Source organism: Passer domesticus, chromosome 2 (assembly GCF_036417665.1).
Source record: "Passer domesticus isolate bPasDom1 chromosome 2, bPasDom1.hap1, whole genome shotgun sequence".
NCBI lineage: Eukaryota > Metazoa > Chordata > Aves > Passeriformes > Passeridae > Passer > Passer domesticus.
In genome coordinates, this window is record NC_087475.1 from 75,469,191 (window position 1) to 75,485,905 (window position 16,715).

Consider the following 16,715-nt stretch of genomic DNA (forward strand, 5'->3'; position numbering starts at 1 on the left):
TAAGAACATGGACACAAAATTTAAAAAAACTTGGGAAGAGACCAAAGAGTAAAGCAACGCTTAATTTTTGGCTCTCCAGAGATTGGTAACTGCAAAATATTTTATTTAATTTTAATGAATGTTGATATTTAAATGAAATTATATCCCAATTGAGCCTGTATTTAAAGGAAACTTGATATTAAGCCCTTTCTCTAAAATACAGGAATCTACCTCATTATAATGCTGCATTCCTGGGAAGCAGGTTGGCAAGCATGGAAGTGGAGACATTCCTCAGACAAAAACTGCATGAATGTTCTAGCAGTAATTACGAAGTAATATGGAAAATCCAAACAATTAGAAAGCATTTAAGCATTACAGGGAGCTATCTGCATCAACATCTTCAGGCTATTTCTGTCAATCAACCACAAGCACATCAAAGTCCAAAATTAGGAGTTCTAGAATTCAATGAAGACAGGCAGTTGTTCCCTTGGCCATGGGACACTGCAGCAACACAGAAAGCATTCAGGTACAAGATCTATCACTTAGGCTTTCCCAATAACTTCCTTTGCAAGTGTAATTCCAACAAGTGAATTTCATGACATGCTAATATTGCTATACTACACAGGAATTCAGTAAGAGGACTGATTTTGTATGCATAGACTTGTAACACAAAACCCAAAGTGGACAAGAATGGTGAATGAAGGAATGAACTGTGAGGAAAGAAACTCATACTCTGAAATTAAACATTACTGGAACATTCATGCTTTCAGACCACGTGCACAGGGTATGTGTAGTTTATGTACTAAAGAAAATAAATATACACCAGAAATTTGTCAATTAGACAGCTCTATTGGAAGAGCTGTCTCCAACAACACAGGTATTTTCAAAATGCAAATAGGTATTTGAAACTGAATAATCTTACTGAAAAGTGCAATTGACAGTTTGTTCCATTTTTTCTTTGTTTAAAGGGGTTAAACATGCCTCTGGGGTGTAGAGATATGAGGTTGTAATTTATTTTGTTTTTAAAGCTTGTTTTTTAGGTAATTAAATCATTTGAGATCATTATGAATCATAATAATCTCAGCTGGAAAACACCTTCAACACCAGCAAGTCCAACTGTTAACCCAGCAGTTCCAGGTCCATCAGTAAACATGTCCCTATCAGTTTTTCCCCTACGTATCTTGTAAGCTACATGAGATGATACTGATAATTTCTTACCAAATCTGAAAGGATAGATGTTTTAGTGATAAGCTCCAATAACTCTGAAGAAGGAAAACAAAAGCTTCAACTCCAAGATTCAGACTACTGAGACCAAAAATTCTAGACCAACTGTTGAAGAACTTTAAAATCTTAGATCTGTTCAAGAAATCAGGCCTGAATATATTTCTGTGAATTTCCTGCATAGGAATGTCCTTCCCAGAGTGCAGGAAATATATTCCAGGCACAGGAAAAAACAAAAATACATTATGACTAATCCTTCTATTGGGTGTCTTTGCAATTTAAAAAAATATTTAAAATGCTGCAGATTTATAGTCTAAGTTTTGATAATATAAACTCAGTGGGGTTCTACAGAGGAAAGATGCAAAGTTGTAATTAAAAAAAAAAATCAAACATGCAATGCAACAATAAGGAATTGAGACTGCTTATCAAACTTGTGAAAACAGTTGCTTTACCTCAAATGTCCACTCCTCTTCTTTTTCTCCATCCAGAAGCATTTTTGTCTCCTTGTACACCTTCCCTATTTCCAGTTGCAATGGAGACACATTAAATTCAATTCTCTGCAAGTTAAAGCCAATTCCAACTCCAATGGCCTTTAAGAAGCTTTCTTTTAAGGCCTAAAAGACACAAAAATATATTTTATTTACACTGGCTACAAACTGTTTCTTAAACTGCTATTTACTGCTCTATAAACATTACTTCTGAGCACACATTGCAGATAAAATAAATTTAAGACTTACACTACTGTAAATGTGAGGGTAGACTGATGAAATTATCAAGAGAAAAAGTTATCAGCATAGTTTATACCTAGCCTAACCTGCTGCATTAAAATAAATATGCAACTGAAATTACTCAGTGGCACATACAGATATGAATGTTTTACCTTGTTCTGGCTTTGTGTTTAAAACTACTAATAAATACCATGGGAAATGTCAGCTGTAGCATGGTTCTCACAGTTATTCTGATATTAAAATAATCACTGAAATATAAAGTCCAAGAATATCTTCACACTAAATGGTATCAGGAAGCACCAGGGTAGTTTAGATTGGATAATGGGAGAAATTTTTTCATCAAATGGTTTTTCAAGCATTGGAACAAGCTGCCCAGGGAAGTGGCTGAGTCACCCTGAAATTCTTTAAAATATGGGTAGAGGTGGTGCTTAGGGACATAGTTTAGTGGTGGATTTGATGATCTTAGATGTCTTTTCCAACATAAACCATTCTATGATTCCAGGGAAATACAAAAATATTACATTTTTACTATAATGAAAATAAAAACATTAAATCAGAAAAGAATGTGAACATTTGCAGACATTAAACAGGAAGAGAAGTATTACCCAGTGCCGATAAAACATATCCAGCTGCATCCATTCATTACTCATTGACTTGATTACATCCCACTCTGTTTCAGTAAACTGTCGCTTCATTATGTGAAAGAAATTTGGAATTGAGCTACTACCTATAAATCAGACAGAGATATTTACAGAAATTTTAACAGAGTAGTAATAATACGCAAATTAATTACCTCACATTGTTGCTCTAGAAAAAACTCGTAAGAAAAAAAATTATGAACCAACTCTGCTCCACAATTTGGATTTATACAGCCTCACAGCAGTGAGCTGATGGTGGTTCAGGATGCAGTATTCCAGCATTCTCTAAAAGGCAAAGTATTTAACCAATGATAATTTATATAAAACATAAAAAATTTATATTCAACTACAAAAGTAGGATATACAGTCTCTGGCATCTGACAGCTTGATCTAGTAACATTTTATAAAATAGCATGCTGTTTGTCAAAATTTATCAAGCTATTCTGCCTCCCACCCTTGCATGTTGGGATGCAGAAGAAACACTTTTTTAAGCACTCGTAGAAGCAGTCTTCTGAATTTATCACATACATATTAAGCTATCTGGAATGGATTTATTCTGGAAGAAAAACGTGGGTAGAGAGGTGCCCACAACAACAGTAAGAACTATACCAAGACAAAAAAATCCTCCAAAAAACCCAGCCTCAAACTACCAAATCTTCAAATCCTTAGATTACATTTAAGCTTCCTCTAAAAATAATCACAGCTGTGTGGCACTGCAGCAGCTCTTTGGGGGCTACACCATTTTCCCCCACTAGTCTAAATTTACCTTATTGAAGACACTGCAGTGTGTGGTTATATGGATCAATGGCATTTCTATGGTACACTGAAACCTATGGACCTTGCTACAAGCTTGGCTACCCATAGACTTATGTCAATCAGTATTCCATGCAAGCATCCAAGTCCAACTTGGCTTACAGGCGGCTAAAGAGACAATGGCAGAAAACAATGTCTTTTCTAGTAGGGATAATAAAAATCTGGATAGAGACAATTCCACATATTGAGACAATTTCTTTGATAGGTTACTCAATGTTCTTACTAAAAATATAATATTAGTCATATTTAATCCAAAACATGTTCCCCCTCCCAATACTATGCTACTTTGAAGAACCCAGTCACTACATAACTGCTTAAGATGCAGATTCTAACTGTAGTTCTGCCAGTAATTCTTTGGGTTGACTGGGCAAGGAACTTTCCTTTTCTATGCTCATGTTCCCCATCCTAAACCAGAGGTAAAGGCATCAAGCCTTCTCAACAAAGTGGTCTTCTACAGCTATCTAAGCAGTAAATAAAAACGGGTAATGACAGCAGTAATAACTGATCTGAAGAAACTAATGCTACACTAAAGCACATATTCAGATTTTCTCACAATTTCCAAACCATACTGCAAAGTGTTATCTGACATACACATCCCAGAAGACATGGCAGTGACACTTCAGAGATGCCCTCAATCGCATTTTAAAGTGAACACCTTAAGGCAGACTTTTGTTGACAATTGCAGCACTTGGCTAATGGAATGATCCAGAACAGTCTAAGGACAGGACTAACTTCCCTCTGGAGAAAGCAACAGTAGAAGAAAAAAGCAACCACAATGTTAAGTATGCCTTGATGAATTACCAAGGCAAATTACATATCCATCTACTTACACAATCCAACTTCTCTGAAACAAAAAAAAAAAAAAGAAAAAAGAAAAAGAATTGTTGAACTTGGAGAAAGGTATTTTCTTTCACCTCTGTGTTTGTATGGCCCGTTTTACAACCAAATAACTACATTAATACCTGCTCTAGACAATCCACTTTTCTTTTCCCCTTCTCTCTTTTCCTGAATATTTAAGACAAGAGTGGTGAGGCCCCAGCCTGTTCTTGTAATTCAAACTACAAAACATTCCAGCATGCTCTGGTGTATGCTTCCTTCTCTATTACTTTCAGAGTTGTCCTCCTTTCAATAACCCAGGACTACCAGAGAAAACCACCCAAGACTATTCACATTACACTACCTTCAGCATGTACAGGTACATAAAGGCTCCTGCTTTGTCAGTCCTGCATGTGGTGAATACACTTGATGCTTAAACCATTTTGTACACCAAGTGCATATCAAATCCATATGCTACTGCTTTCTTCCTCATTGTTCACCCCTTTTCTTGTCCTAGGTTTCTTCAACTGTTCAGCTACCCTTCTCAACAATCAAGTTCAAATTCACACAGCACTTTCCCCTCCACTCCCACTGCCTGCCGTGTTCCTCCTTTGAAAAGCTTGGGCACCACTTTGTCCCTAAGTGCACTCACTCTGTGTTTCCTTAGCAGTACAGTTGCTTTGCTCTGAGGAATAGATCAGAGGACTTGGGATTCCTATTCTTCACAAGTTAGCTGCAGTACCACAGCCTGCCTAGTCCATTTCCCCATATTTGCTTCAGTATCAGAGACAGATTCACAGCACAATGGGGAAAATGCAGGTTGAAAAGGACCTTTGGAGACCACCTGGTCTAACCTTCTGGTGAAAAACAGAGCCTTATGTTGGGTTACCCAGGGCTCTGTCAAGCAGAGTGTTTCACCCCTTCTCTGGGGAACCTAGTCCACTATTCTACCGTTCTCATGGTGCAGACTTGCTCTACAGAGACAGAACTCCCCCTGAAGCAGCCTGAGCCTGCTGCCTTTTGCCCTGTTCCACTGCACCCTCATGAAGACAGCTATGCACGTCCTCTCTGCAGCGACATTTCAGGGAGGCTGTGATTAGATTCCCCTCTTCAGAACCTTCACCTCTTCGGGTTCAACAAACCCAGCTCCATCAGCATTTCTACATCAGTCAAGTTCCCCAATCCCCTAAACACTTTGGTGGCCCTTTGCTAAACACTCTTCAATGTCTCATGACACAGGAGATATATGAAGGGGACAAAACTAGAAGCAGCAGAAAGTTTCTGTTTAAATGGTATGTTTTTTGCTTTTAGTTTGATTTTAAAAAACAGCCTCAAGTTGTGGCCAACTACTTGCCACAATTTATAAAAAACTTCCTTGGAAAGAACTGGAACAAGTCCATATAGCAATTAAATATTTGGTTTTAAATTTGCATTTCTGAAGTAGCTCCCCCTTGTCAACTTGTTTGAGAAATAAACTGACCTCTTAAGTAAGTACTTCTTACTTGCCTATGTCAGGAAACAGAATTCTTAAAAATAACAAATTAATTCCTTTTAATGCTGAGCATTAATTATATTGCCCTCTCTGATTTTAAAATACATGCCTCGTTAATAAACTTTTAAGTACATTAGCTCCTTAAGAATATAAACTGAGTAATCCTTCAAAAATTGCCTTTAGTCATTAAAAATAAGATCTAAATCTGAAGTTAAGTTTCTTCATTAAATAAGAAGCACATAACACGATGGAAATTTCAGGAAGAGTGAGTGATACTGGAAAAAATACTCCAATATTAAGCCTGGAAAGTAAATATGCTATATGCAGGTAAGTGTGTGTGTTCATATGTGTGCATATGTCTGTATTTTTTGCATGAGCAAAATATGTATTATTACATTAATACATAATGCCATGTTTTCTACTGCAATGACAACTAGGTTTTTGTTAAAATTTTTTAAAGACTAGGCAAAAAATATGCTTTGTGTTTTCCCTGTAGAACAGTAATGCCACAGACCACATATAAAAGACTGATTTTAAAAAGAGGCAGGAGTGAAAAATAAGAAAACAGACTATATTCTCTAGTCCTGTTTGCAAATGCACTGTAGAAACAGTACATAAATACACCATAATTTCCCCCATTTTTCTGCCTGCTAAAAAATTCCAACAAGATGCTTTTGTAGGAAAATGAAGGCAATCAGAATTAAGACCCATACAAACTCTGATGCTATTAATAGTGAAAATTACTACCTGTAAGGCTAGTACAGAATTTTTTTACATTTTTACAAACATCAGGTTAATCATAAATCAGCTCTGGTAATACAGTGTATACTTCACAAAGGCAGGGTACAAATCCAGTAAGTATTAAAACCATGTCATGCATTCTCAAAAACAATGAGAAGAGTAGATGACCGACCATCTTCACTTCAGGTTTTATGAGTTTACAGTCTTCAACTAGGTTTGGTCAGATACAAACAAACTAGCTTATAAAGCTACTACTGCCAGCTCATTGATCAACTAATCTCCTGAAAAAAACACAACAAACAAACAAAACCAAATCCAACAAACACTCAAAACAAAAATATGAAACAAATCCCAGAAGGCAAACAGCCTCCTCACCAACTTGAACTGCATAAAAGAAACAGGTCAGTGATTATGAACCAATTATCTAATCAATACAATCAGTTCACTCTCAGATGGAAAACAGGTAAAGTGGCAGTGTGACAACTGAAGTGTGAACAGCTCAATCTACCTAATAGTGTGAAACACAAGACAGCTATGAAGCTTCTAAACTAACCAATTGTATTGGATGAATGTTTCAAGTCCAGGATGCTTAGGCTGACAATACTTTTGGTGTAGGACCATATTTGATCACATTTTACTGTCTCTAAAGGAAACCAAACTGACCTGACACAGAGAAAACATGTCTGCTGCAACAGATGCCCAAGCCCTAATTGTTTATTAATACCAACTAACCCTTGTACAGACGTTTAGAAACAACACAAGGCAAATAATTAGCGAGATAAATTACTAACTTACAAGAACCAGATAGAACATTAACAATGCATGTTTTCTCAATCTACTAGCTCACACAGCTTTCGTGTGAATTGGAAATTGGATTTACATTCTCTGACCTCCACACTTCCTGTCAGTATCCTGCAATTCTCCCAATTATATGTATGTTAAACATCTATTCTTGTTCTGTTAACGTTGATGTGTTTTATCTTGGCATACTCCAGAGAAGCACTAACTCTAAAATGCCTGAAAATTTGACATTGCCTCTTACCAATTACTCAACATTTTGCAGATTATAAAAATGTTAATCTGGAAAATTCAGTCATAAAGATACTGAAATAATTTGATAATGTTTGATATTTTCTCTGCAGACAGCATCATTAAGTCTCTGCAATATTAGAGAAACTGCTAAGGTTTCAGTTGTGTTGATGTGGTTGGGTCTAACAGCAGTGATGAAGATTTAGAGCAAGCTGCCTTGACAGTCAATGTAAAACAACAGAAGTAAAGAGTCATAATGGCTTAGACAGCTCTACCTCTAAAACTTGACTGGAAAAACAGCAGCTATGACTTGGTTAAAAAAACCCCAAAATAACATTAAAAACTGTTAACAGCATACCTCATAGCTGATCAATTTAAAGACAAGTAGCACACTGTCTGCAACGGATTCATGCTTTTTGTCATTTATTCTAAAAAATTCAAAAAATAATTCCAGATCCTCTCAAATTTTGTTCAGACTCCAGAATATTTCTACGTGTTCTTTCCACGCCAAACATTCAGGTGGAATATACACTTGCTATTGAAGAGCTTGCAGTCAAACGCATCCGGGTTCAAGCTCATGGTTTAAGCTTACTTCTGAGAGGAGAAAATAAAAGCATTTAAAATACAAAAGGTCTTAATCACTAATATGACTCAGGGACCTCAAATTCTTTCAGAAAAATACACTTACAACTAAATAGTGATAGCAAATAAGAAAACGAGCAGTAATAAAAAAATCACACTAAAAGACAACCCCCAAAATCTAAATAAACATAAAAATACACTTTCCTTTATAAAGCAAGTCACGAGGACACAACTACAGATGTAAAACAATGAGTCCAGGTGGTGTCTGACCACCTACAGTCTTACTCTACCTAGTACTACCAAGCCACCAGATCTCTGAGAAGTTTTATTACATTTTATGAAATAATATACTAGAAGGTCTTTCTACATATTCAGAGATATTGACTGAAATCTTTGGCAACTAATCCTTTGCTTTAAAATTACCATTTTAAAGAAAACCTACAACTTAATATAATTTACTAGTCCACAAAAAAAGATAAGCAAAAAAAAAAGGAGATTTAATCACAATAGCAGATCTCCCTTTCGCAGTTTATCAAGCAGGAAGAGTTAGGGGTTTAGTGACAGCGTAATTATAGGGAACGTAGGCCCATCTTTAAGAAGCTAACACCACTGCAGAACCTGGGGTTGTACTGGAATCTAGTTGGTACTTGGTATATAAAGTACTTTACTGGGTAAAAGGGTAGCCAAGTCTCAGTACCAAAGTCATCCTCATCTTCCACATGAATTTCACAACATGATTCACACTTTCCAACACCTCCTTGATCTGACTAATGCAAATTTTTCCTGGGAAGCTCTGCGACCTTAGAAAGCAGAAGCTGATTCAAACTTAGCTGGTTTCCTTTAAAGAGTCTGATGAGAGATGTCTCCTCTAAATTTGGTGTGGAAATAGTCCTCAGTACTGAGACACACACTCTGGGACCATGTCCTTCAACCTCACGATATCCTATGCAGTAAATTAATCCAATGAACAACAGAGTTGCTCTTTAATGGCAGAAGTAGGAACACTGCACAGAAGCCTGTCCCAGAACATGAACTACACAGCCAAATGCAGTAAAAATATCCCTTATTTTCACATTTAGACCTTTCCCACCTCTGTCTGTACACCATCCCTCCCTCTCTTCCCCCTTCATAATGAAGTCCTAAAAACCCCACATAACAGAAGCAGTATTAGTGTTTTAAATTTGAGAATCAATCTCTCCTACATAAGGACATTCTTTAAAAACAAATGAACAAAAATCCAAAAAACCAAAACTTTATAAAGCCTTTTGCTTGGCTTGCCAGCAGACGAAACACTGTTTGTCCTACTTGACAGCTAAAATCCAGCACGTTTTGCTTTGTTCGGTCTTCCCCCAGAGAAGAGACAGCAGTCTGCTAGTCACTGGCATGTTGTCCCCTCACATCCATCCCCTTAACATCACACAAATTAAATTTTGCCACTACAGGAGCTGTCTTTTATCCAGCCAAAATATACAAGGAAAGATGCAAGTGGAAGATAAATGTGCTGCAACATGGCAAAAGCAGATGAAAAAGCAGAGGCCCACAGATGAAAAACTGAACTTCAATGGTCTATTCACCTGTATCAGCTGTATCTACTCTTGTAGATATCATTGCAAGTGTTTGCTTTGCTTTTATTAAATTTGTTTTTACTAGGAAAGAAAAAGGAAGATATACATGCTTAACACAGAACCCAGCAAGTCTGATGAAGAAACCGGAAAACTGTGCAGGGCAAGTAATAACTTTTTAATACACTGCAAAATTGGATTTTCTATCAAAATACAACACAGCACATAATAGCTATGAATGTCTAAAATTCCCAACACCAACCCAGTAAATGGAAAGAAAATACCTACCTGTGGAACTAGCAAACGTCTCCCAACCCTAAACACTCCTGAAAACCTGACATAATATAAGCAACATATCATCTTTATCTAGGAAATATAAAAATATTTGCCTGGTTGAAAATCAGAATTTCTCTGAGAAATGAAACAGATTAGGGAAATACAGCTGGGGCTATTTTTTTCTTATATTTATTGAGAAGAGTTGTGAAATATTTAAGATAAGTTTTTAGCATTTCCTAAGTCAGTACAAAAAAAAAAAAATCTGCAAGTCTGTCTCTAAAAGACTGTCTCACAACCTTGAAACCAGTAAGGGCTCCAAACTGTAATACCTGTACAGTCAATACCCAAATGAACTGCTGACAACACAAAATAAAGTCAGCTTCTACATTGCAGTCTTGCAACAAATATATGTATCTGTAGAGCTGAAGCTATTGGAACCGGGCAGTGCTAGCAAGAAACTCAAAATGCAGTTTTTAAACACCTACACAGTAATTACATAACCTTAGTCCTTGGATCAGATTTTTCTGTTTCACATTCTTCATTTGGAAAGCCAAAGGTAACTGTCAAAGGCTGAAAAGCCTGTAAATTTGTTAAAAAAAAATCAGTTCTATTTAGCTGCTCATTGTGACTGTATAACTTAATTTCCCAAAACACCAGTTTAGTAACAAATTGTGATTACTGTAAATTCAATGTTCAGAATGAAAAAAAAACCAAAACCAAACCACAACACCAAAACAATCTGACAAGCATTTTTACAGTTACTCTATATTCCAACTCTTTTTTTTAATAAAAGCCCCTAGTTTAGGATTTTTCTTTTCCTAATGGCTGGTGTTTCCCTCATTTTAAACATACATTCTTCACAGTCTAATTTTATAGTTCTGCATTTTGCCACCAGTTTATATTTTAATCCAAATGGTTTCACATTTTTGTATTAAATAAATTGTCATAAAGGATTAAGAGTGTTTCTTTGTAAAATAAAGAAATTTTCCTTTAAAGAGAAGATTGCTTTATCCATTACAGAATTGTGTAATTCCTGGTTAAAACTGTGGTAGAAACGTGAATAAAGCACAACAATGAAATTGCTATATATTATACATTCTTTAAGAACACGTTTAAGATGGCTGTTTCTTCCCAGCTGCAAACAGAACAAGAACAAAGAAATGCCTCCCTGTTTACTCAGTGTAAGTGCATAACATCACTGTGATTCTTTAGCTCAACAAGGATATCAACTGTTTTAGCATCCTTCACATCTAAAAATTATGTGCTTACATCATATATAATATTTATAAATTATTACTCCTTTGATCTGTAATAAGTAATATTTAAATCAAACCCTTTGTTAATTTCTTCATTCCAAGCAGTGCACCACACACCTAAACCTGTAACAATAGCTAACAATTTGGTGATTATGTCTAGCAGTAATGGATTAGATACTGACTGCTGCCACAAGACTTACTGAAATACAACAATAAAACCAGGGACAGTTAAAACTTTGTTCTTTAGAGTGCTTTTGTCTTTAAGATGATTTACCTTTACCTTAAACAATCTGATTTGGAATTTATTCAAGAAAGTGAACATGGCTGCTCGCTAAAAGACATGCCAAATATCTGAACTATGATGTAGGTGAGCCTAACTCAATTAGGCTTAGGAATACACCAAAATTAACAGCACAAAGTTTAAAACTGTCTGGAGAGAGCTTTCCTCCACGAGCTAGACTGAAATACACTATTTAGCTTCCTCATGTGGGACTTAGATACATATTTGACCTGTCTCTGATTTGAAGAGCTCTATCATCTCTTGCATTATCTCACCTCAATAATGTAATAATGAGAATGAAAAGAGAAAAATGAGTCAAGTTCTTTTTTTGTATTTTCTTGCCTCAGAGAAAACCAGTTTCAAATAATTAGGTGTTTGCACATAATAGCCTACTTTCTTAAAAAAGCATTTGAGTATTTTTAGATCAAATTAATTTTTTTCCAAAACTCACATGCAGAAAATTTACCCTTTTGTGTCTTTTAACAAGCATACCTAGCATAAAATCAAAATATTAATGAGAAAAGCTAATTCATGCAGTAGCATGTCAAATATTTAATTCTGGAATAAAACTGAGATTGGAGACATCTGGATCAAAGTAAATATAGTGGGATATGTAAGAAAGATTGCAGGCTGATTTTCAAAGATACGGAATGAACTGTTAATTTATTTACCTTTGCAAATCCATCTAAGCTAAAAAATTGCAGTAGTGAAAAGAAATTCACTTTCACAGCAGGAAAGCTCTTGAGCCTAAGATCTAAACTTTTTTCAAATGCTCAAGGCAATATTTATTAAGCTATAATTATTTCCCAAGATTCTGAAAACGTTCTACTTTACAGAGCTTAAGTGACTGGTCAATCAACATCCCGCACACCACTCAAACCAAGTTGACACTTGTTGCAGAATTTTTCCATAAACTAAAAAATCAAACACCAGCTCTTTTCCACAAGAGTTAACAGTACTGTGAGGACCCTTCTCATTTCTTTTTTGAAAGGCTTAAAATAAACTCATACGCATTACCTGGCCAAATGTCCACAGACACTCCTACAAACAAATTTACAGGAAAGTGTGCATTTTTCCAAATGACTCAAGAGCTCATCTTAAACTGATCTAAAGAGAAGAAAATAATTATTGATCTCTGTAATTCATCAAAAGCAATTAAACTGAAAGACTTATTTAAATCCACAATAACCTGCCAGATAATCAAAAGGCAACAACACACAATACCTGAAGAGGATATTTTCCTTTTCTACCATCACTACAGTATTTACTTCAATATCTGAATAGAGGAAAAGTGATCAGCTGTTGCACACTTGTGGAACTTTTGTAGAACTGCTGCTTTTTGCAGCAGTAAGAATAGCTTCTAGTGAGGCCTGCCTTCACCTTTGAAGGCGGCTATGTCCTGTAGTAGTTTCACTTCTCAGATTTTAATAAGGAAGCACAAGTAACATGGAAAGAGCCAGCTTCTCACAAATAATAAGTAAAACAAAATACATAGGATGGATTAAGAAGTGACATAAAATGTTTACATGCACCAGGGCTCCTTGTTACATAGCAGCACACAAACAGTAGACTTCTCAAAACTTTCAGCTGCATTATACTCTTTTATATCTGCACTGCAGATTTTGCATGCTCACTGGTTGAACAATAAAGGAATATAAGAGCTACAATACTAGAGACCTCAATCAAGATGATGTTGGATAACATCACAAGATTAAAAATTTTGTATTTAAACAAGCATTTGAAAATAACCAAACAAACCTACTGAAATGTACTTTGTTCATAGAGAACTCTTTGTCCTTGTATCTGTTCCAAGGAAAGAGATTTATTGTAGATCTTCCTTCAGAAATATAATGTACTTAGCAAGTGCAGAACAAGAGCACCACTCAGTGGAACTATCAGAAAAAAATAAGTCAGTGGTAAAGTCAGTGTTACCTATTCATAGCCCAGCAACAAAAAAGAGTTGCAGGTGATTCTACTAAGAGAAAAATCTTCCTCAGTAAAATTTCAGGTGAAAAGATGGCCAGCTTTAAGTTACAGTCTCTGTAATATGAAGTTCTATCTTTAATATTACTTATTTATTGTCTCTCTTTCCCACATGTAATTATTACATTTCCATTACTATCTTATTTCTTTTTCAAAAATACAAATTATAATTACAAAATGGAAGACATATGAGTAATCTTTCACTGTTCACCAGCATCTCCCAAAAACACTAAAGCCTGTCTGTAACAGATTTCAAAGTATTAGTCAGTCAGAAATAAAGTTTAACAAGCTTCATAAAACTTGTCAGCTGGACATTGTCAACATGCCTTTAAAATGCCAGCTACATTTACACTTGCATAAACTACCAGAAGAGGATGTAAGATATCCCTACTTCCACATATAAATTCTTCGATTTTTCTGTATAAATTTGAATTTTGCAGTTTCCAAGAAAAACTTCATATACAAGTGCTTAAATGTTTTGATTTTCACTATTTACCTGCTGAAACTAGAAACTTTTTGGAATGAGGAATTAAAATTGAGTCCTGTGGTAAGGCCAGTGGCAGCCCAGAGTGTTTCCAAGGATACTGGGTCCAGGTGTTTCCTTTTCCATGGCAGCCTGTGGAGTGCTGTGTTTTAGGTCTATGAACCCAGTGTTGATACCACACCGGAATCAGCAGCGTTTGCACAGCATCGAGGCCTTCTCTGTAACTCTGCTCTCCAGCAAACAGGCTGTGCAAGGGTGTGCAAGATGCTGCGGGGAGACACAGCCAGGACATCACCTTGCTTGCTCTGCCTGAGAGAGCTATGATAAAAGCACCAGCTTCAAGCTTAATCTGGTTATTTGGGCCCTGTGTTACTGCAGTCCTGTCTGGTGTGGCCCTGTACCACAGCAGCCTCACCCACTTGCATAAGTCCTGTCACAAAACACACAACAGCTCTGGTGGAGGACCCTCCAAAGGCTGTCCTGTGGCCTCACAGGCTGACCATGCTCAGACTGAGAGTCTACGGCAGGTCTGAGTCACAGGAAAGAACTTCAGATTGCAGCAAAGCTTCTGTGCATCCTAGCTAAATGTGACAATCCAAAACTCTACGCTTGTAGTCATCATTAAAAAGGTATAAAGCGATCAGACAGAAAGTTATCCAGTCAGGGTTTACCTGAATCTCTCCCTTACAACACAACGTATTTTGCAGCATAAAATGCTGGGCAACTCCAGAAACTGAAAAGAAAGATTGTCTAACAACACAATTACTACTGTCATATCTGGTTAAACATTTAAGGAAGATTCTAAAAAAAGCAGAATTCCAGTGCATCATAAATCCCAGTAGGCTTCTCCTTTAACCCATGACTATGCACTGATGAACATTTGCAAAATAAATCATCTCCGTAAAACTGTATTTAAAAATACACTTTGCTGCAATCCTAATTTTGATCCTTTAGTTCAATAACCTATACAGTCACGTCACACAAATAAATAGGCCGATAACTAAAGTTTCTGAAGTCTAGTCTTTTCCCAAGGACACTCATGAGTTCCCTCCTCAGGATCCCCTCTCACTGAGGATTACTGAACATTCACAGCAAATATGTGTTGCCAGTTGGGTGACACATAACATGTCCATACATATGGGACAAGTGAGTAACACAGTCTATGAAGTTCTCATGGGGATGGATCCAATTGTCCCTGTTTGGAAAGTTGTCCCCCCCCACCATCTGCCTCACACACAGCAAATCTATAATTCAAGAAATATCTGCAGATGCTGGCAGTGCCCATATGATAAAAAAATTAATGATCTTATTTTCCCAGAGTTCTGCTTCTCTATGAGAGATATGTCCGTATCTGTCCTACAATGCACCTCAAAATAAACAAGGAGGAGCGCATTTAACAGCTAGAAATCCCAAATACACAGTACATTCATACACTCTCTGCTAATTACACTAAATTTCTAGGATACAGATTGGTTCTTTGGGAAATGTGAAAATGTTTAGTACTTAAACACTGCAGAAGCTGCTTCAGTCACTATAAAGAATTACCTGGTAAATCAGTCTTCATAACATCAATGCCAACTTGAAGCTCAGGCTCAGCTGCAAGGACTGCATAATCTCCTTGATGAGAGACATTGAAGTTGTAATTTGAGTTGATACCAACTAAGTTACTGGCCAGGAAAGGCTTTCCTTTTGGTGTCCTTTGCAAGTGTACTTCATTCCAAGGTATGCACAGCTCCTCTGCAATTAATTTCCGCATCAGCAGGCGACCAGCCTGTGAGATAAAACAAGTAATTCATACAGAGTTATTGCGCTATGTGGCTGCTAGAAAACCACCTGCCTAAAAAATGATGGTTTATTACTGTTGATATCAAGTCGTGTGTGTTTTAGCCAAATAACTTAAATGTCTCCCTTTCATAAAAGCTCTGTCAAGTAAGTTTAAGCAGAAGAGTCCATCAAATACATTATCACTAGTAGCACAATTAACAAAAGTCCCAGCTTACTACTGAGAAAACACAGTAGTTCCTTTCTCTACCTTAGTAACTTATTCACAATACTTTATGGGACAAATACTTTTTACACCACCCTGAGCAGTAAAATTATCTCCATAGCCTTCCTTTCAGTACATCTACACACTACCTAGGTACTAAATTAAATACTCAACAGCTAAAAGTGATAATTCCTTCCAGACTAATTAGCAGGCGTGTATTGCTGTTATTAGGCGAGATTTAACACCCGGATATTGTAAAACAGCTTTATTCTCGTGGTGGTTACCCCGATGCGCTATGCAGAGTCCCTCAGGGTACGCTGATTTTGTCTCCTTATCACGACTTAGAAGCGGTGAAGTCTTTCAGAGTAACAACTGACAGCAGCCTGCCTTCCCTCCTGGCTCCTCAGTGCGGCAGAGCTCCATACTTTTATACAAATCTTATCCTTCAGCTTTACATCCCTGAAATGCCTCGCACGGCACGTTTTCCTACGACAAATCAGGAATTTGGGCAAGGCTGACTGCGCACAGAGACAACCGCGCCCCGGCTCCCCGTGTACCAAGGCGGCTTTGGCATCGCGGGCAAAGACAAACTGGCCGATGCGCTCCTTCTCCTCGGGCTGCACCAGCTGCGCGGCCAGCAGCCACTCGCGGCGCCGGGGCCGCCATGCGCCGCAGGGGAAGGCCCAGCGCACGCTGCCCATGGCGCCGCTCCCTGCGCCCGCCCGCCCCCTCAGCCCTGGCGGGAGCCTATCGCCGTGCGGGAAGCACGAAGAGCCCCGCCCTCAAGAGCGCTAACCAACCCGCTGTCGCAGCGCCCTGTGAGTGACAGCGGGATGCGCCAGGTAGCG

General features: G+C 37.3%; 1 protein-coding gene across 6 annotated transcripts in view; it reads right to left on the reverse strand.

Annotated features, from left to right (window-relative positions):
- Positions 1-16,715, reverse strand: part of AASDHPPT (aminoadipate-semialdehyde dehydrogenase-phosphopantetheinyl transferase) — a 30,896-nt gene that overhangs the window by 13,601 nt on the left and 580 nt on the right. For 2 of the 6 annotated variants that reach the window (XM_064409376.1, XM_064409377.1), the window contains exons 2-4: positions 15,426-15,651; positions 2,534-2,655; positions 1,653-1,814 (exon numbers count right to left, since the gene is read on the reverse strand). In XM_064409376.1, the coding sequence (XP_064265446.1) occupies positions 1,653-1,814; positions 2,534-2,655; positions 15,426-15,651 (510 nt within the window). The other 4 variants (XM_064409378.1, XM_064409379.1, XM_064409381.1 and 1 more) reach the window with 4 other exon arrangements.